General features: G+C 45.6%; 1 protein-coding gene across 1 annotated transcript; it reads right to left on the reverse strand.

Moving 5' to 3' along the window:
- Positions 1-1,215: 1,215 nt before the first annotated feature.
- FZD1 (frizzled class receptor 1) lies at positions 1,216-3,428 on the reverse strand. Its single transcript, XM_079785761.1, has one exon. It carries the CDS (start codon positions 3,292-3,294, stop codon positions 1,354-1,356), a length of 1,941 nt encoding a protein of 646 aa, XP_079641887.1. The 5' UTR covers positions 3,295-3,428; the 3' UTR covers positions 1,216-1,353.
- Between the last annotated feature and the right edge of the window lie 17,573 nt (positions 3,429-21,001).

Here is a 21,001-nt window from a genome sequence, read left to right on the forward strand (position 1 = left end):
GCTGAATAAGAATCATACTATGTCGAAAGTACAACTTTTACATTTTAAAGTTTCTGATATATGTCTAATTATCATTTGGTTAAAAAAAATCAGAAAGTAGCACTTCATTTTGAGGAAGTCCATTACACTGAAATCTCCTTCAAGTTTTCATATTCAGTTTATGTTCTGCAGTCCTGTTAAGGAAAGCAACGATCAATTCCTCGACAAAGCTTTCCAGGTGACCTCAACATTTCCATTCCACAGAACGCTAAAATCTAAACCCGGACTGTCTCAGTCCTACAGGCAGGCTGCCAGGCATCGGTATACAATTAGAACGAACATTTTATAACCCCCATCTTCAGTCTCTCCCAACCCACGCAGAGCCTCATGCCTCTTCCCAAATCTCAGTAACCACATCTTTCCATGACGCTGGCCAAACTCATACCAGGTTTTTAGACACTAGAGAATGAAATGAGCTCATCCACCAAAAATTAGACTTTAAAAAGTTTGGCATTGGTTATCCCACTCACCCTCTAACCGACTCGGGTGGAAGGAGGGAGTGCCTGGGCGTTTGAGGCTGGTGCGGAGGAAGCCTGGGACTGCCTGCAACCACAGACGCGGGCCTCCTGGAAGCTAGGGGGAAGGCTCTCAACAGGGAAAAATGCGGCTTCCGGAAGTCAAAGGGGCAGACCTGGGAAATGTGGCCCCGACAGGGAAGACTTGAAAGCTTTAGGAAGTTCGGTACCTTTAAGATCTCCAAACTCAAGCCAGCAGAGGAAGGGAGGGAGCAGAACAAGGGGATGGAAAGTGACCCGGACCTGCAGCCCAAGATGCTCCCCACCTGCGGGCGGCAAGGCGGCGGGAGGGGCGCGCGCGCGCGAACCAGCGGGACGCCGGGCCGGTGCGCTCTGTTTTTATCTCTGTAGTACTCCAAAAAGGGCAGGAAAGGAAAGCCTCAAATGGTTAAACCGCCCTAAATCATCCAAATTGAAACAAAACAAACACCCCCCCCCCAAAAAAAAAAAAAAAGGAAAGAAAAGGAAAAGAAATCGCGTGATCAGTCGTCACTTAAATACAAATATACTTACAAAAATCTTACACAGGCTATTTACAATCATAAAAGCGTACAGTCCTGGTACCAGGGAGAGAGGTCCGGTCCATCCCCCCCGCAGGCAGTTGGGCCCTGGGGTCCGTTTGCCCCCAGGGACGGAAGCTTTTGCAGGAGCCATGGTGTTACAAAGAAGCCTGCGAAAGTGTCTAGTGAGGAAGCATACAGCAGCCAGGGTTGGCCAGGATTCCGGGGGGGAAAGTTTTTGGAATGGTGGCTGGGCCCCGGGCCGAGGGCTGGGAAGGGGCTGAGCGAGCCCCCGGGTCTCAGACGGTGGTCTCCCCCTGTTTGCTGTTGGTGAGTCTCGTGTAAAACTTCCTCCAGGAGTTCAGGGTCTTGCCAGACCAGATCCAGAAGCCTGACGTGATGCCCACGATCAGCGTCATAAGATACTTGATCATGAAGACTGTGAAGTCGGGGCTCATGGGCGGGTGCGGCGGGGGTCCCCCACCGGCCTGGAGGTGGGGGCAGGGGATGGCGTAGCTCTTGCAGCTCTGGGCCACCCAGCTGCGCTCCCACTGGTCCCGGAAGGCCTGCTCGTAGAAGTAGCAGGCAATGACGATGGTGGCCGGCACCGTGTAGAGCACGCTGAAGACGCCGATGCGCACCATGAGCTTCTCCAGTTTCTCCGTCTTGGTGCCGTCGTGCTTCATGATGGTGCGGATGCGGAAGAGCGACACGAAGCCGGCCAGCAGGAAGGACGTGCCGATGAACAGGTACACGAAGAGCGGCGCCAGCACGAAGCCACGCAGCGCGTCCACATTGTTGAGCCCCACGAAGCACACGCCGCTCAGCACGTCGCCGTCCACCTGGCCCAGCGCCAGGATGGTGATGGTCTTGATGGCCGGCACGGCCCAGGCGGCCAGGTGGAAATACTGCGAGTTGGCCTCGATGGCTTCGTGGCCCCACTTCATGCCGGCCGCCAGGAACCAGGTGAGCGACAGGATCACCCACCAGATGGAGCTGGCCATGCTGAAGAAGTAGAGCATCATGAAGAGGATGGTGCAGCCCTCCTTCTTGGTGCCCTGCGCCACCGTGCGCGCCCCGTCCTCGGAGAACTTGTCGTTGCACACCACCCGGTCCTCCAGCAGGAAGCCGGCGATGTAGGCCACGGCCACGGCCGTGTAGCAGCCCGACAGGAAGATGATGGGCCGCTCCGGGTAGCTGAAGCGCCTCATGTCCACCAGGTACGTGAGCACCGTGAAGAGCGTGGAGGCGCAGCACAGCACCGACCAGATGCCGATCCAGGTGCGCGAGAAGCGCAGCTCCTCGGGCCCGAAGTACATGAGCCCGTACACCTTGGTGGGCTCGCAGGGCGCGCCGCAGTCCTTCTCGCCCAGGAAGTGGTAGTTGAGGTAGGAAGGCACCTTGAGGGCGCGCGGGCAGGAGAACTTGCCTCGCTCCGACGCGCCGGCGCCCCCCGGGAAGCCGCCGCCGCCGCGGTACCCCCCGCCGCCGTGCTGGGGGTTGCTGGTCCAGAACTCGGGCAGCAGAGAGGGCGTCGGGGTGCCCTTGTCCGAGGTGTTCTGGCCCACGCACAGCTCGCCCGCGCCGTGCACCGGGAACTTCTCGCACTTGAGCGTGTCCGGCCACTGGAAGCCAAACTTGTTCATGAGCGCCTCGCAGCCCTGGCGCGCGCGCTCGCAGAGGGAGCGGCAGGGCGGCAGAGCCTGCTCCAGCACCGTGCACACCGGCGCGTACATGGAGCACAGGAAGAACTTGAGCTCGGCCGAGCACTGCACCTTCACGAGCGGGTAGAACTGGTGCACCTCGAGGCCCGCGTCCTCCTGGTTCGTGTGGCCCAGCAGGTTGGGCATGATGGTCTGGTTGTACGCGATGTCCGTGCACAGCGGGATGGAGATGGGCTGGCAGTAGCCGTGGTCCGGGATGGAGATGCCCCGCTCGCCGTTGTACTGCTGCCCGCTCTGCTGCTGCGGAGGCGGCGGCGGCGGGGGCTGCTGACCTGGCCCGGGCCCCTGGCCCGCCGCCTGCGCCCGGACCCCAAGCAGCAGCGGGGCTTCCAGCAGCCAAAGCAGCAGCAGCAGCCAGCGCGCCAAGCGCCCGGAGCCAGCTGGGGGGCGGCGGCGGCGGTGGCCAGAGTCCCAGCTCCCCTCTGCCACCGGCCCCGCCGGGAGCGCCCCGGCACAAAGTTCCCAGCTCCCGCCGCCGGCGGCCGGGGACTTCTTAGGCGCCTCCTCCTCAGCCATACTTTTTCAGCTCCTTTCTCGGCGCCGCTCGGCTGGGGCTGGTGGTGGCGCGGCGGGCGGCGGCTCCCCCGGCGGCCGGGGAGATCTTCTCGGCGCCGGTGCCCTCCGTCGAGCCCGAGCCGCGCTCGGCCCGCTCCCCCGTCTCCCGCTCTGCGTCCCGCAGCCGCCGCCGCCGCGGAAACTTGCGATTCATGAAGCGCGGGCGGCGGGGAGAGCCCGGGTGGCTCGGGCGCGCCGGGGTCGCGTCCCGCCTTCCTGGCCCTCGGCTGGCTGGCTCCCGGCTGGCGGCGCCGCGCTAGTGGCCGCGGCCGGGTAGAGCGCGCAACTCTCGGCAGCCCAGCGGCCTCGGCTCCCCCCAGCGCCTCCGCCTCCTCCTCCGCCGCCGCCGCCTGACCATTTGTGTCAATCCCTCAACTCGCTCGCTCCCCTCTCCCTCGCGCGCCCTCGGACCGGTTTCCAGGCGCCCCGCAGTCTGCCTTTCACCAGGAGGGAGGAGCCTTGAAACCGACACGGACCTGGAGGCTCAGGGACCGTCGCCCAATCGCGGCCCCGGCTTCCCGGCGCAAAGGGCGCCCGCCGCCTTCTTCCCCCAGTGAAAGTCGGCGGCGCGGGAGGAGGAGGAGGAGGAGGAGGCGGGGGGCGGAGGAAGTAGTAGTCGCGGAGGCACCGCTCCGGCACAAAGAGTGGGTTTGCTGGGAAGCGGGACCGGCTTGGTTGCTTTTACTTTTAAGGAAGAAAGGGAGAGGACAAGTAGGAGAATGGTCCCATATGCTGCTGGAGATAATGAATAGGAGTTGGCGGACCGCGGGACTTCGCTTTTCTTTTCTTTTATCCATTTTCCTGTTTTAAAATCCTGCTCTTAAACGCGGGTGACAAACGGCAAACCGAGCGAGGCGCTCAGAACAGATGCCTTTGACTTAAGGAGCGCACGGCTGCCTTTGAGTTTCTGTCCGTGGCGTTTTTGTTTAAAGCATTACCCTAATAAACCCCAGAGCCCTCGGGCTGGGCTTGGCGGGCTTTGGATGCGCCATTTCCCCCAAGAAGAAGTTCTCGGATCGCTGTTAAAATGAAAACAAACAAACAAAACACACACACACACACACACACACACACACACACACACAAGAACAACAGCAAAAACTTTGATAGCATTTTAAAATGCAAGCCAGATGCGCCGTCTGCTACTCTTCTGGTAGTCCAACTCCCTTTTCTCCTCTTTAATCAAGTCAGAAACAGAAGCAAAGGGAAACTACCCATTAAATATTGAGAGAGAGAAAAGTTGAGAACCCCCGCCCCCTGGCCCCCAGCTTCCTCGCAGCCCAGGATCCCAGAGGTGGCTCCAAGCTGGGCTGGCGGCCAGCCTGGGCCCTGGAGAGCTGCTAGGAGCTTCCCAAAGCCCAGGGTGGGGGGGTGGGGGGGGGCATGGCTCTTGAGGGAACTTCTGGGAGTGCCAGACCCGGGCCAGTTAGGTGCCAGAGGCTGGGCTGCAGAGCTGCGGATGCCAGTTTAGAAAACAAAACAAGTGTGAAAGCTAAAAGCACACCGCATATCCCTTTCCTCATCTCAAACAACACCATCCATCTCAGCTGACTTACATTCTTGTTTTCTGTGTAAGGTGGCTTTTTTTTTCTTTCCCAAATGGTTTAACTACATGACTCAGTTTTATCAATCAAGTGCCATTGTGTTATTAATCCTACCTAGGATTGTTGGCCTATGATTAGACTCTCTGGGGATACTTTTCTACCACTATTTTCTGTCTTTTGTCTATCCATTCATTTGCCTAAGTAGTTCTTACCAAGCACCTATTATGCTGTAAGCACTGTTCAGTAGAAGAGTACAGAGGTCAACAAGACACGGATGGCCCAGCCTTACACAAGGGCAGAGTACTATGGGGGCACAGACTGGTAGATGTTACTCGAGGGCCCATCTCAACCTGAAGGAGCACATGGGAAGCAGCCAGCCTGCGGAAAGGGTAGGGAGGGTTCTGATGAAGAGGTGAGTGGAAGGTGCAAAAGACAGGAGGAGGAGCTCAGAAACGCTTAAAATTCTCAAAGGGTGGGATGGGTGTGGGTGTGTGTGTAGGGAGGGTAAGAGTGGCTGAGATATTTTGGGGAAGTCAGGAGAAAGTTTTAGTCCATGCTAAAAAAAGTTTGAGCTTAATTATACAGACAGACAATTAGGGAGCTACTAAAGGCCACGCCTCCCCCACGTCAGCAAGGGGTGGCTTTAAGATGACTGTGAAAGAGGGAACCAGGGGCACACTGTCACCAACAAGCGTGAAGATGAGTCTACACATGAAGGTCACTACTTAAGATGGGTGTGCTTGTTAGAGAGGACAAGGGTTTCCAGGTCTGGGAGGTTCTTACTGAATGCTATTCTTGCTAAATGCTAAAATATAGCACAGTATTTTGCAGATGCAGCTATAACCGGATGAGCTCAACCAGAACCCAACCAGGTTAAGTGTAGCCAACTGCAAAGAAGGAATCAAAATGTAATTAACTAAATAGTATATATTTAGAGAGAAAAACCTGAGAACCCCCGTCAGAGAGACAGCTTTGGGTGTGAATTCCCTGTTTACTTGCTGCAAGTAAATAAAACTACCTAACTACAACTGCATCTCATTCTTTAATAGAACACCCCAGGTGGCAAACACCTTGAGTTTGGCAACATTACTTGAACTGCACATTAACAGGACATTGTGAATTTCATCACCATGTATGTTGGTGTCTCTAAAGAATGTGTAGTCATATCTCTACCTGTTAAAACAAAATGACACTGCTCCAGCTAATATATATATATATATATATATATATATATATATATATATATACACACACACACACATATATATATGTATTACTGTTCTTCAAATATTCATAGGTCCAGTAAATGCATAAAATACATATTTTTTTAAGTGTTCCTGGCCCTGGCTGGGTAGCTCAGTAGGTTGGAGCATCATCCCATACACCAAGGACCAAAGCAGTTATGTCGTTTGTCCAAGGACCTACAGTCAGTAAGTGCCAGAGTAGGGTTTGTGTCTGACCAAAATCCATGGACTTCCATTGGGTGAACATGTCCATTCCTGAAAATTATAGGAGAAAATTTGTTTTTTGAGTGCAGGTCGTGGCAGTTCCTCAGTGTTTAACATAGTTTTCTACACTTGGATAGAGATGGTAAGAGTATCAATGCTTGGGACTGACGAGTGAGACTAGTATTTTCCAAATTGTATTTTGTGAAATACAATAGGTTCCCTAAAGGTGTTCTGTGAAATAAATTTGTTCAAATAAGTTTGGGAAAAGGCCATACTATTTGTCCTTATTGGACACTCATGTGAGCTTAATAAAATCTCTGAGAAGTGGTCAGGTAAAGAACCCTTTTTAAACTTTATCTTACCTGGTATTCTCTACATTTGGAATATATCTATGCACTTGGAAGACACACACACACACACACACACACACACACACAATATTTTGCTTGACACTCATGCACTAATACAGTTTGAGAATTGCTGGATTAAACCTAACATCTTGAAACGAAACTTTATAAGGTTGGACTTTCACTTCTGTATCACTTTTGTGTGTTTGGAATGAAAAGTGAGATCTTGGTCTACTCTGCTTTGAGTTTCTAACTCTTCTCTTTCCTAGGGAAGGGTATTGCTGGGTTAGGGAGCTGATAGTGAGAGAGAAAGCTCAGACTATGCTACTCCCTCACCTAGGAGTCTATGATAAAGGTGCGTTAGGTGTAAGTCTGCCTGAGCTTTCAGCATAGATCTCTACCTCATTTCTTCTTGAATTTCCAACCCAGGAATTTCTACATCAGCTAATTCTTGTCTTCCAAAACATCTGCATTCTTTGCTACAATTCTAAAACCTAATGTCTTTTCTTTCTTCATTGTTACACAAATCTGTCCTTGACATTGGTGAGAGAGTTCTTGGATTCATTTACATACATCTTTTAAAAATATATATTGCTTTCCTTAAAACAACTGATCAAAAGAGATGGTAAGTTTGATTATCTTGACTTTTATCTTACAGGCACTTCTGGCTGATTCATATCAAGATCCTAAGCTAACTTATCTTTTGAGAGTCAGCTATAATTTGTTAGAATTTTCATATTAAACATGGAAAGACTCGAAGATTTAATATAGATGGTAAGTTCACTATGTCTTAATATGAATCAGGATTACTTGTACACAGATCTCAGAAAACACATTTAAAAAAATAGAAATATGAAAGGAAAAAATATCACCACCATCACTAAATTATCCTCAACAAGGTAAGGTAATAATTATCCAAAATTTTCTTGTAATTCAAAGGTTAACTAAAGAAGATTTTTGCTAAAGCTACTACTTAACTCTCAGTGCCTCAAAAAGACTAGAGGTAAAGAACTAGCTCATGACTCTGCTTTAATTACTGCTGTTGTTGTTATGTAATTGGAAATAGTATATACTAGTATTATCTGGGAAACCTTTTGCAAAACATACAAGCACTTGTATTGGATTTAAAATGTAGTCCTTCTGTGAGGCCCTGGGAAAGAAATATAGATGATCCCTTGTAAATTAAAACCGTATGTTTCATGAGCTTAAAGAGGCCTCTTTGATTGGCTAAGATATGAGGAACTGAGTTTGGAATCATTTTGGTGCAGAAAGAAGTTTTTAAGAGAACAAGTAAAATTTGTGCTTCTATAAGCGAGAGTTTCTGCTCTACCATCTGCACGACTTGACATTTGTATGTGTATGTATGAAGGAAATAATGTTATACAGCTTCTAAAATCAGAGCCCAATTGTTTCATTTTTGTTTGTTTCTTGCTTTAACCTGAAATCCTCTGGCTGAAGGTAACATGGAAGTCAATCCACAGTTTCTAAAGTACAGTACAAATTCTTAGAACAATATCTTTGGAATTATGATTAAGAACAAATGAAACGTACAACCAGGCTTTGCCATTTCGGATCTGACATCATTTCTTTGGCCAGGGTAACGAAAACACCAGGTTATTTATACTTTATTAGACTTCTAAGGCTGAAGAGATCTTAATACTTGAAAGAAAACAAGCCATTTTTTCCCTCTTAACGTTGTCATCAGACCTTAGTTTGTGGCTTACTCTTCACAACAGTGCTGATGAAGGTAGCAAGAATATGATGTCGAGTTAACATGCAGAAATGGAGGTTTACTAGTAAGAAGTTGACTTGCTCACACAGTTGGAGGAACCAGAATTCAAATGTAGTTACCACATGAATTAACACAGCAGCTCACCAGAGGAAACAAGATAAATTATACAGCTTTTGTAACTTAAAGAAAGTTTTTTAGGAAATGCAAAATTCTGCCGTGCTATAAGACAGTTATTTGGATGTTTTAGTATAAAGGAGATCAAACATCAAAGGACATTGTCAGGTGGCCATTTCTTATACCCACCCATGGTATAATGATGCATCTTAGATGGGGGAAGGCGTTTCTGTAAGGAGGCAAAAAAGGGACTCAACGCATAGCTTTCCTGTGATGCGATTTGGTCCAGGATGATGTTTTAGAGGATGTACTTGCCATTCTTACATTTATTCTGTATCAGAAGAAAGGACTGGTCATTGGCATGTTCTTTGGGGCTGGGTTACAGGCACCATTTTTCTTTTATCGTGATGAGTTTTCTTGCTTTACTAAGCCTAAATTTCCTCACTTATAAAATTAGAATGGTAATCTGATGGGCATTGTGTATCTTGATGGCTTTAATACACTCTTATTCCGATCACAACAGAGTGCTTAAATTTAAATGTCGGAATATTAACAAAATTATACAGGTTTCAGATGTACAATTCTATAACACATCATCTGTACACTGTATTGTGTGTTCACCAGCCCAAGTCTCCATTTTTTCCCCCATACCCTCCTCCACCTCTCCCTCCCATCCCTCCCCCTGGCAATCACCACACTGTTGTCCATGAGGTGTTTTGTTTTTTTCTCTTTTGCTCAGTCCCTCCATTCCCTCCCAACCCCTCCCCGCCCCCCAAAGCTGTCAGTCTGCTTTCTCTCTACCCGTCTGTCTCTATTTTGCTTTGTTAGTTCATTTTGTTCATTAGATTTTGTCACCCCAATACATTCAATAAAAAGGAAAAATAAATAAATAAAAGTCAGAATCTTAATCAGTAGGCAAGTGCATTTGATAAGACTGCCTCAACACGTTGCTTTTAGGAATCTCTGCAATACTGATCTGATAGGTAGGAGTGCAGTCAGGATCTGTTCCAGGGGTGGGGAACGTCCCGCCTGCAAAATCATTTGGTCAGGCCCTGCCAAGGCATCAGGGGTGAATTAATGAAATGTTTGACCAAATACAGCAGGCTCATGTTTAAGTTGATACTTTTGTACGGCCGGAGAATACTGTTATAAATATCCCAATGGCCTTTGGCAGAAAAAAGGTTCCCCACCCCTGCAAACCGAGAGCTTTCCTATTCAGCTTTCATTTCCCCTCAGTTCTCTCAAGAACAGAAGAGAAGGCTCTGTCTACGGGCTAGCGTGCTTCCCTTGGGGCCTTGCTGTTGTTTATATGGCATCCTATTTGTGCAGATCCTTCAGGTTAACACAGGACTTTTAGCTTAGAAAGAAGAAAGTAAAAACTTTGTCATCATTACAAACTGATAAATGTTTGAAAAAATATGCACACCGATCAAGATTGGATCTGCTGATTCTGATATGGTTAATTTTCCCTTTCTCCCATTACTACCCCCAAGCCCATGATTTTCTAAATGTTCCATATATCTATGGTTATGTATGCCAAATTTATGCCAAATTTAGTGTCATAAAATAATATTCTATTATGCTCACAGTTCATGGAGTCAGGAATATGGACAGGGACAGCAGGAATGCCTTGGAACTCAGCTGGGTGGACTCCAGCAGCAACCGGGGTGACATGGGCAGTTAAGAGCTAGAAAAGTTGGTGCTGGAGGATCCACTTCCAAAATGCCTCCTCCTAAGCTGGGCGATCCCCCAGAGTGCTTGCCAGTGGCCTCTCCAGTGAGACTGGTCCATGGCAGCTCAGTGTTCCAGCAAGCGAGGCAGAAGCTGCATGCTCTTCCAGGGCCTCGCTTTGGAAGGCACAGAGTGTCACTGCCCACACAGTCAAGGTCAAGAAAGTCACAGGCCTGATCAGATTCAAGTGATGGAGACATAGCCACCACTTCCAATGGAACAGTGTCAAGGAATTTGTAGCAGTTTTTAAAAAACTGCCATACTAAATAATCCAAATTTATAAAAATAATTTTATTTTTTATTACAGGGCTAACGATAGCTATCATAATAACATTTACTTGTTATTATGTGCTTGTTAATTCTCACATTCATTTCATGAGGAATGCTCTATTTTATCGCCATTTCACAGAAGAGTGAGGCTCAGAAAGAATAAGGAACTGGCCACACCCAAATGAACAGGACAATGGAGATTTGAACCAAGACTGTCTGGCTGTAGACCATAAGAGATTAACCACTGGGTTATGTAATTTCTCCTTAGCCAACTACAGTAAAGCTGTTTAAGAATTGTTAAGCAAAATTTTAAAGTTACGGATCTTTACCAAATATTAAGAAATATTTTAGATAAAATTGTTACTAAACAGATTTGACGGTCTCAGACCCACAGCAATTGAACAAAATGTCTCACCTCTACATAGACACCTGTGCGTTGAAAGAGTCTTCCTAACAGGTTTGGACAGGCTTGAACTTGCAGAGCTGGAACCTTCCCCAAGAAGAATGAGGTGAGTCACGAGGCTTGAGGGTTAGTTACTGTATTGTGAATGCTGGCAAATCAGGCTTTCGTCTTTGACTAGAAGTTGGATATCATTCCAAAGTTCAGAGATGTTTTTGCATCCAGAATTGGGCTGCGATCAAGACAGAGTCCATTGCAAAGTGGTTGTTTTGCTTGCAAGGCAATTAGAAAGTAGCTGGCTAAAGCACAGAAATGCAAAGCTCCCATTTCTTTAACTCAGTTTTCATACGTCTGACCAAGTTGTCTAGTAGGTTCATGTCCTACAAAAAATACAAAATTGCAAAGAGACCCACCTCTGTGATGAATTAAAAACCTGTGGTCCTACAAGTTCCCTACTTCTTACTAGAAAATCTCAGCATGCAGCTAAGATAACCTTTGGGACAGCAGCCTGGATGTGCTAATAGATTGGGGGCAACCCCAGAACTCTGTGGCTGTAGAACCATTGTGGATACTGAAATTCCAACCCTCTCAGCCCTGTTTCCAGAGGATTGGAGTGGACAGAAAATGGGACCTCCTCTAGCCCCTCATTTCCCTCCGGCCCTGGCTACTCCCTGCTGCAGCTGGCTGTCCTGGCTGCTCTGACCTCACACACCGACCACAGGAGACTGCCAGCACTTTCCCTGTTGCACAGCTGTCTTCTCGCCAGTCAGTGATGGGCCACACAGCCCTGCAGGGCCCACGGCTGCACGGAGCCACCATCCTCCGCTCCTGCCCAGCACGCATTCAAAGAGATTTTTCTGTCTATGGTAAGAAAGCGATTTCAGCTGATCTTGGCATCCAAAGGTAAACAGGAAATTCGTACTTTAATCTTTTTGCTATCAATAATATAGGATATTTTCCAAAGGTTGAGCTTTGTGGCCCCCTCAGCGATTCAATCAAGGGTTTACATTAAAAGCATTTCTTACCAATTTGCAATCCAAACACATGATGGTCCCTTAACCCTCCTGCCCAGCCATAATGAAGTCTCATTCTTTCCTGGGTACTTCGGAAAGAGCTACATCAACCTTGTATTTCCATTTATTTATTCATTCAGCAAATATTTATGAAGCACCTATCATGTGCCAAATACTCTGCTTGGTGTTCAAGATATAATGCCAAACAAGGTATAACATCTCCCCTGTCTTCACAGAGCCTTCATTCTAGCACTGAAAAAGGAAATAGAACAAATACTTACATCATTTATTATACATGTACGCATGAGTTCATTCTAGTTGGTATACATTATGTTGTCTTTTTTTTTTAATCCTCACCCAAGGATATTCTTCCATTGATTTTTAGAGAGAGTGGAAGAGAGAGTGAAAGACAGAGAGAAGCATCGATGTGAGAGAAGCATATTGATTGGTTGCCTTCTGCATGTACCCTGACCAGGGCCCTGGCTGAGGGGGATCCTGCAACCGAGGTACATGCCCTTGACCAGAATTGAACCCAGGATCCCTTTGGTCTGCAAGCTGACACTCTGTCCACTAAGCTAAATGGGCTAGGGCTTGTGTTGTCTTTGATTGGGAATTATAGGCAAGTCTGTATAGCTTTATCAAAGAAAGGATTGCATGGGAAACTCATAGAGGTGTCTAAGAAGATACAAGGAAGAGATAAACAGGTACAAGACTCAAATTATCGCCACCTCTCTGGCAAAAGTTTATGGATCTTCCTTCTAATGTGCTTCATCAATGTGACTTAGTTATCAATACTCCAAGTCTTTCAACCCAACCTGGAATGCCTTTGGTCCATCTTGAGTGTAGTGTCTGCCTCTGGACTAATTGATCAGAGTCAGGAAAGCTGGTTTTTGTGTACAGACATGGTTGTGAGGGTTTAAGACCTCAGAGAAGAAGTAAGGCAGCCTCTGGAAAATTAAACAGAAGTAGGAATTTCCCCAATAGCACTTGACCTAATTTTGGGAATGAAGATAAAATCCCATTACCTAAAGGATGAAGAGGAATTAGTTGAGTCAACAGGAAAAGTGTGGGCAGGAGAGAGAGGAGAGCATTGTGATAAACAGGAATGGTGTCTGCAAAAACTCAGAGGTAAGAAAGAGTAAGACACAGTAGAGGACCCATGAGAAGTCTGGATTATGCTCAATAGCATCTCTTCATTCCAATGGACTAGATGCTTCATCTCCAGTCCCAGGTCTCTTTCATCTGCCCTCCCAGGAAGCCACCGAAACTCCTGGTGGCCAGTAAGGCATTGCTGTGTTCCTGGGCCAGGCATCCAGAGTAGGCTCTTCTCTACTGTTAGTAATAGAGCTAGCTGACACCTCTGATTTATGGTTGTTTTTTCCTTCCAGATATATTCATCTTCTTTACAGAAATATATTGGCTTTTCTTTTTTAAATACAGGTTGATTAAAATTCACTTCACCTACTTTCTCTAGATTTATAAATATGCCACCTGATCTTTGTATCTACAAAACAGACCTATATAAATTCCAGCAGAATTTTAAATAGTTTTTAAAATAGCTCTTGAATTTTAAGAGTCTATCACATTAAATTTTCTAAGACCAGAAATTGAGCTATTTTGTTTGGAGAAACAGGAGCTATTAGAAGTTACATATGATGATCTGACCCAGATTTATTAACACTTTAAGGAGTAATTCCTAAATACCTATTGCAATAACCATGATGATTTGAGCTGAGCCAATGTGGAGGTCTGCAGTGGATTAAAGATGACCACAAATTCCTTGTCATTCCTGCCATTAAGAGATGGAGTCTATGCCCTAACCGGTTTGGCTCAGTGGGTAGAGTGTCGGCCTGTGGACTGAAGGGTCCCAGGTTCAATTCCGGTCCAGGGCATGTACCTTGGTTGCGGGCACATCCCCAGTAGGAGGTGTGCAAGAGGCATCTGATCAATGTTTCTAACTCTCTATCCCTCTCCCTTCCTCTCTGTAAAAAATCAATAAAATATATTTAAAAAAAAAAGAGATGGAGTCTATTTCCCCTCCCCTGAGTCTGTTTTGGTCTTGAGACTTGCTTTAACCAGTAGTATAATGTAGAGGAAATGACAGTATGCCCGTTGCAAGTCTAAGCCCTTAAATATAGGTGGTTTCTGCTTTTGTGCTCTTGGAAGCCAGCTGCCATGCTGTGAAGAAGCTCTGGGACTACTGAATGATGGGCGAGAACACAGAAAGGTCCTGGAGGTTGAAGTGCTAACTTGTGCATTCCAGCGGCAGCCATGCTCCCTACTGAGTGCAGCTGCTGAGTGACCTCAATTTATACCTTGGGAGCAGAAGAATTGCCCAGCTGAGACCAGTCAACCCACTGAATTATGAGACATAATACATTTTTATTGTTTTAAGTCATTAAGCTTTGGATGGTTTTTCACATAGCCACCAAAGAGGTTCCACTTGAATTTCTTTTCCATTTCTTTAGGAGGCAGTGAATTTTCTGTTATTGTTGGGGTTTTTGTTGTTTCTAGCATTTTCATTTTGCAACTACTTTTCAATTGTTTTACTAGCAATTAATACAAAAAATCATATAGCAAAAGAAAAAACAATTTTTTCTTCTTACCCTTTTCTTTGAGTCACCCAGTTTCACTCCCAGAGGTAACCGTTTTTGGTAGCTCCTTCGGTATTTAAATATAGGCCACAAAAGGAAAGTCTATCTTTTTTTTTCATTTCTTTTTTTTCTACACATGGATTTACATCTTCCTCTTGTTGCTTACTCATATATGTTGGAGGTAGTTCCATGCTCAACACAATAAAGCTGCCTTATTCTTTTTAATGACTATATAACATTCTATTGAATGATATATCATATTTATTTAACCAGGCCTCTATTCACAGGTGCTTGCCTCTAATCATTTATCCTACCTAATAAAATTGTAATATGTAAATTACCATCACTCCGCCACGCCGGAGGCTTCTGAAAGGCCTGGTGCACCAGCGGACAGGCACCCAGCTCCCCCGTGATTGAAAGCGAAAGCATGTAGGGGACCCTACACGTGCATGATTCAATCATGCACTGGGCCTCTAGTTACAAATAAAGCTACAATAAATATTCTGTATCTATGTCATTTGTTTTGTGTAAGTACAAGAATATATCAAATTGTTGGGTCAAAGCTTATGCATATTTTAATTATGATAACTGTTACCAAGGTATCCTCCATATAAGGTGTATCCAATTAAACTCTCACCAACAAAATGTGAGAATGACTGTATTCTACATATTATCTAACATATCTAGACCAAATTCATTTAAAATGTTATAATTTTACAGTTGATTCTCTAAGGTTTCTGATACCCATAATTTTATCTCTTTCTCTTTGCTATTTTATATTTTATTTCTTTTTCTTATCTAATTGTGTTGGCAAGTGCTTTTAGAATTATCTAATATATAAAAGGCCAAGGTTGTAATGACCCGGAAGTTCTTCAGTTAGCACTGGGTTGCCAGGGCGACCCAGCACTGACTGCCCAGCTGCAGCCTGGAGACCCAGCACTGACTGCCCAGGGGGCTGAGACCCAGAGAGAGAGGCAGTGTCTGATCTGCAGCCTCAGTGGCAGCTGTTGATCAGTACTTGGCTCTCTCTTTCTCTCCCTCTTTCTTTCTGAGCTTCGCCAGCAGCCAGGCTTTTCTTTCTCTCCTGGCCTCCACTGGGGCTGCTGTTAAGCCCTGCCTCTCTGATCAGGCCCAGAGATAGGCCCAGAGATGCTGACTGGAATAGGAACCAACCAATCAGAACCAAATCTGGGTTCTGTGAAGAACCAATGCTGCCTAGGAGGCGGAGCTTTTGACACTGACTGGCTTAGGAACTGACCAATCAGAACCAAATCTGGGTGCTGTGGGGAGCCAATGGCTGCCTAGGAGGCGGAGCTTTTGATGCTGACTGGCATTGAAACCAACCAATCAGAACCAAATCTGGGTGCTGTGGGGAGCCAATGGCTGCCTAGGAGGTGGAGCTTTTGATGCTGGCATAGAAACCGACCAATCAGAACCAAATTGGCCAGCAGAGGAGGGCAGTTGGGGGCGAGATCAGGCCAGTAGGGGAGGGCAGTTGGGGGCAACCAGGCCAGGAGGGGAGGGAAGTTAGGGGCGATCAGGCCGGCAGGGGAGGGGAATTAGGGGTGATCAGGCTGGCAGGCAGAGGCAGTTAGGGGCAATCAGGCAGGCAGGCAGGTGAGCAGTTAGGAGCCAGCTGTCCCAGATTGTGAGACGGATGTCCGACTGCCAGTTTAGGGACCCCTTGGGGAATGTCCGACCCACAGGGATCGGGCCTAAACTGCCAGTCGGACATTCCCCAAGGGGTCCCCAATTGGAGAGGGTGCAGGCTGAGCTGAGGGAACCCCCCCTCCTCTAGTGTTAAATAATACTAGTGATAATTGTTATATTATTGATCTAATGAAACTACTTCTAGTATTTTTCCAGTAATGATAAAGTTGACGTTTAATATGAGAGACATTTATTTTATCATGTTAAAGAAACAATATCCATCTATTCCCAATATTGAGAGTTGTTATTAGAAAGATTGTTAAATTTTATCACATTTCAATATCTGTGGAGTAATTATATGACTTCTGTCTCCTTCAGTCTATGAATTTGGTGGATTATATTAATAAATTTCCTACCACTGAGCTACCCTTCCATTCTTAGAGTAAGCCTCATACACTTGGTCATGATGTATTAGTCTTTTGATATTTTGCTGCTTCCTTCTTGCTAAAAATTTTATTTAGGGAATTGTATTTTAATTTATAAATGAAACCAATCTGTTGTTTCAAAGTAAACTTGACAAAGAAAATATTACATCAGACACAAGAGTAATAACAATGTGATGGATTAAACCACCAAATGAGAAATTCTAGAAAATGAGAGGGCCAAATTTTGGAGCATAACTATGTTAAACTATGCTTTGGGGGGGTAGAGGAAGAAATGTAAGTAAATGAAACAGAAACTGCAAAGAGATGAAAGTCAGACTTTAATGACCTAAAAGCCAGCAAAAACAGGGTGCCATGAAAAATGGAATTGAAAAGACTTAAACCTCTTGGTGGATAAAGAGAAATATCCCAGTAAAGAGAGAACGGCTGAGGCACACAGTGGGACTGAAGTGTCAGGGGAGATGTTCATAAAGGATGGAATGAATTTCTCAAAGTGGGGGTCTTGAGCAGACGTATAAGTTGGGAGGATGCCTCCTCTCTCCATGAAAGAGGGACTGGGGGAGAAAATCCCGGGAACCCCAGTGGCAGGTAGAAAAACCGAAAAAGCTCACATCAGACAATTGGATCCCAGTCAAGTGGAGGTAAACAACTTGTGCAGAGGAGGGAAGCCAATGCTCGCTTGCAGTAACAACCTGTTTGGAGAACAATCAATAATAAGAATAATAATAAATGGGCAGATTAAATATAAAAAAATCTTAAATTGTAAGTGATAAATTCACTGAATTGTTTCAGCAATTGGAAGAGAAAAAAATAATCAATTTTCTATATAAAACACTTACTAGTAACAGAGAAAGTATAAATTGGCTGATTTGACCTCCAGGGCCCAATGCCTAGTCTATACATTACTCATCCAAGTGACTTGCCTTTCCATCCCTTCCTTACTGGAACGAATTTTCCACCCCTGTAACCAGGGGAGAAGAGGCAGCCTGAAACAAGGGAGATGGCTCTTCTTCAGACCTAGATGTTCCCTTCACTCGGTGATGGGCAGACTCTGGGCAAGCAAGCAGAGTACAAACCCCGGGTTTGATAGAAGTGGCCACATGGGAGCTCTTCTCTTTTCCATGACCCCGAAATGTCAATTTCATGTCCTCTCAAACAGGAGGAGGGAGCTGAACACGGAAATCATTAAATAGTCTCAAGTGTCCCAACTGTCTGCAACCGTAAGGAGGATTCACTCTGACTTTTATTCTTTAAATGTCTGGTTTTAGCAATGATATCACCAGAAGCTATTAAGCTTAATATGAGATGAGATCATTTATAGGGCTCATTCACATGTGACACTGGACATACCCAGTTCCTGCAGCTCATTAGCTGGTGATTTTGGGCAAGTGTATTTAACGACGCTGAGCCTCAGTTTTCTCATCTGTAAAATGGCTCTTATAAAAATAGCTTCCCTGATTATCTCACTGGGCAGTTGTGTGAGGATCTAAAGAGATAATGAACATGTATAACACTTTGAAAACACCCTCTAAACATAAGGTGCACTGCATAAATCACTTGTGAAGAATATCTTTGTTTACTATAAAAACTCATCCCAATCCCGGGCAAACTGGTGGGAGATTTTCCTTTTCTTTTCCAAAGCAAAGTGAAGACAGGATTTCCTTTCGTCTATGCTTTTGGGAAGTGTCATGTTGAACTCTGAATGGAATAGAGTGATGATTTGCTGAGCTTCTTTTGCCGTCAGTGCTAAAATACCAGCAGCCATCCATTGAGACTATAAGCACAGTCTGGGGCGCCAGGATCATTGGCTAAATGGGAAGCTTCTGCCTGGAATAAGGTTAAGAGGATAACCACAAACAGGGGAAAAACTTTAACTGGCATGAGAAAGAGAGAAATAGTACATTTTCAAACAAACATCTTTTAAAAGCTTGATGGATGCAGAATGTACTGGTTTAAAGATAAGAACCCAGGAACCAGATTGTATGGATTTGAATCCCAGCTCTGCCCCTTTCCAGCTGTGGGAACTTAGGCAAGCTGTCTTTAGTTTCCTTCCCTAAACAATGAGTAATGCAATGGTACCTCCTCCATAGGGCCATTATGAGTTTCAATGAGTTGATATTTATGAAGCACTTGGAACAGTGCCTGGCACATGCAAATGCTACGTAAGTTACCTGGAAGATGGTATTTACCACTAGAATGCCAGACTCCAGCATTAGACCTCTATGTTTGTTTGCTAATTGGAGAAGGCACATCCCATTGATTGCACACTGCACCGTTTAAAGAGCCTGTGAATTTCCAGTCCTAAATGTAAACATTCTCAAAGCCATTTCCCACATTTACTGTGAAATGAATACACACATCACAGATACTTTAGACAACACCAAACCAGGTTGCAGATCTGGGATCTCAGATCTGGCAGCAGATTGGGCAATGCGTATAACCTCGCGACGCCTCAGCTGCTCTCTGTGTAGCAATGCAATAAAAAATGCTGGCTTCCCAGGGGCGTCATGAAGATGAACATGAGATAACGTTTGTAAAACTCTCAGTGCTTAACCGGAGAGGCGCCACCGAACCACAGGTTGAAATTATTAACATCATCTCATATCCTAATGGAGACTGGCTTAAATGCCATTATCTCATTAAATGACCAAAGCCAATCTTAGAAGTTATAATGGGGGGCTTGGGTAGTTAGGAACATGGCACCAGACAGCTTGCTGTGTGAAAGCTGTTGCGAAGGCGCCACCGGACTTTGCTGTGTGAAAACTCACTAGTAGCACTGGCCTGTTTCCCCTGGGGCAACTCTGTTTGCAGGGCTCCAGCACTTCGCACACACTGCACCGCTCTCTCGGGTTTCCCCTCTGTGACTCCTGAGCCTCACCAAGTCCACAGGAGTCTGGAGCTGGGAGATTTGGAGCGTGAGTTGCCTACCAGAAATTTGCCTAAAACCACATGGGCTCACAAAGCTCTCTCGAGTGGCTGAAGATTTCTGTGGAACCCATGATGTTAATCTCCTGCCTGTTCCATTTTCATTTGTCACCTCCAAGAGATAGACCGTAGGTGACAAATGCTCCGTGAGTAAATGAATAAACTGAGAGGGACAGAAAATCTTCCTATGACATTCTACTACTACTCCTGGGGGAAAGAACCTTCCAAAATGATGGGAGACATATAACTGGTGATAAGCAAGGTGATTTCAGGTGATACATAGATGAATATTGTATGTATACATGTATGTGTGTGTGTGTGTATAAAAGTTAAATATTAGGAAATAAAACCTGTGCATTCATGAATATTATTGCGTAGGACAAAGATAAAGTTGGTAGTTGAAAATGATAGTTGGCAGTAAGGAAAAAAAATGTCACTTGACTTAAAGAGAAAGATTATGTCATTAATATTCATAGAAAATAATAATGCAGTTTTTATGGCAAAAAAAAAAAAGTCATGACTAAAGTTAAGGAAACACCATCTTAGAAGAGAGATAAGAGAGCCTTTGTTCCTTGGTTTCAAACTTAGATTCCAGGGAAGAATTTAGAGAACAGTGATTTCTTATATCTGGATTGATCGCCACTGTTTGTATAACATTTTTATAAGCTTTCGCTTATTTTCAGGTCACGCATAATTATTTCTGTTTAATAGATGAGGAGACAGACGAAGTGTCCTTGAAAAGTTGTGCAAGAGCAAGCTGGCAAGTGAATAAAAATCTGCAAATGTTGTAATACTGTTTAGGGAAAAGAACCATATGCACAGAGGTTTTTACACAGCAGAGAACTGTTTACTAAAACCAGGGGTCAGTCCTTTAACTCCTTGGGAACCTGCAATGCTAATGGTGGCCCTGTTTCTCCAGGGTCTTTTCTCTACCACGTGCTGAGCACAGGGCGGGGAGCCGAGGCCTCAAGGAGGATCACCAGGCCCGTTATTTCAGGGAATTAAATCTGGACCTAGGTAACACACTGCTAGCCCAAGTCGGTCTTTCGTCATGTTTTGCTTGAATAGTAGGGTGTTAAAAGACTTTTTAAAAAGCGTGTTGCTAGTATTTAAGAATATGGAAATTTCATATAAAAATCTGGTGCCTGGCTTTGCCTAAAACCAAGTGAAGATCTGGAAAGACCAGGTCTTGGGTTCCTGCTTTGTTGGTCTCTGGTGGGGCCTATGCCCTCTCCAGGCTGGCACGGTCCCTTGCTGGACTCATATCTCTTTCACTTCGGCTCTTTATAAAAATGGCATAGGAAGAGTTCCCATGTCTCTCAGTTAATTAACTTACTTGCTCTTTCATTCACCATCTTTCACTTAGAGAGCCCAAGTGCAGAGAATGATGTGGACAGATCAGCAACTCTTACAAGTCAACTCTCACTAGGGAGTGAGAAAATGAGCATGCAGACATT

This window comes from Cnephaeus nilssonii (assembly GCF_951640355.1).
Source record: "Cnephaeus nilssonii genome assembly, chromosome: 12".
Classification (NCBI taxonomy): domain Eukaryota; kingdom Metazoa; phylum Chordata; class Mammalia; order Chiroptera; family Vespertilionidae; genus Cnephaeus; species Cnephaeus nilssonii.

Bases quoted from the DNA above. Each gene is read 5' to 3' on its own strand.
- FZD1 (XM_079785761.1), bottom strand. From the start codon at position 3,294: ATGGCTGAGGAGGAGGCGCCTAAGAAGTCCCCGGCCGCCGGCGGCGGG.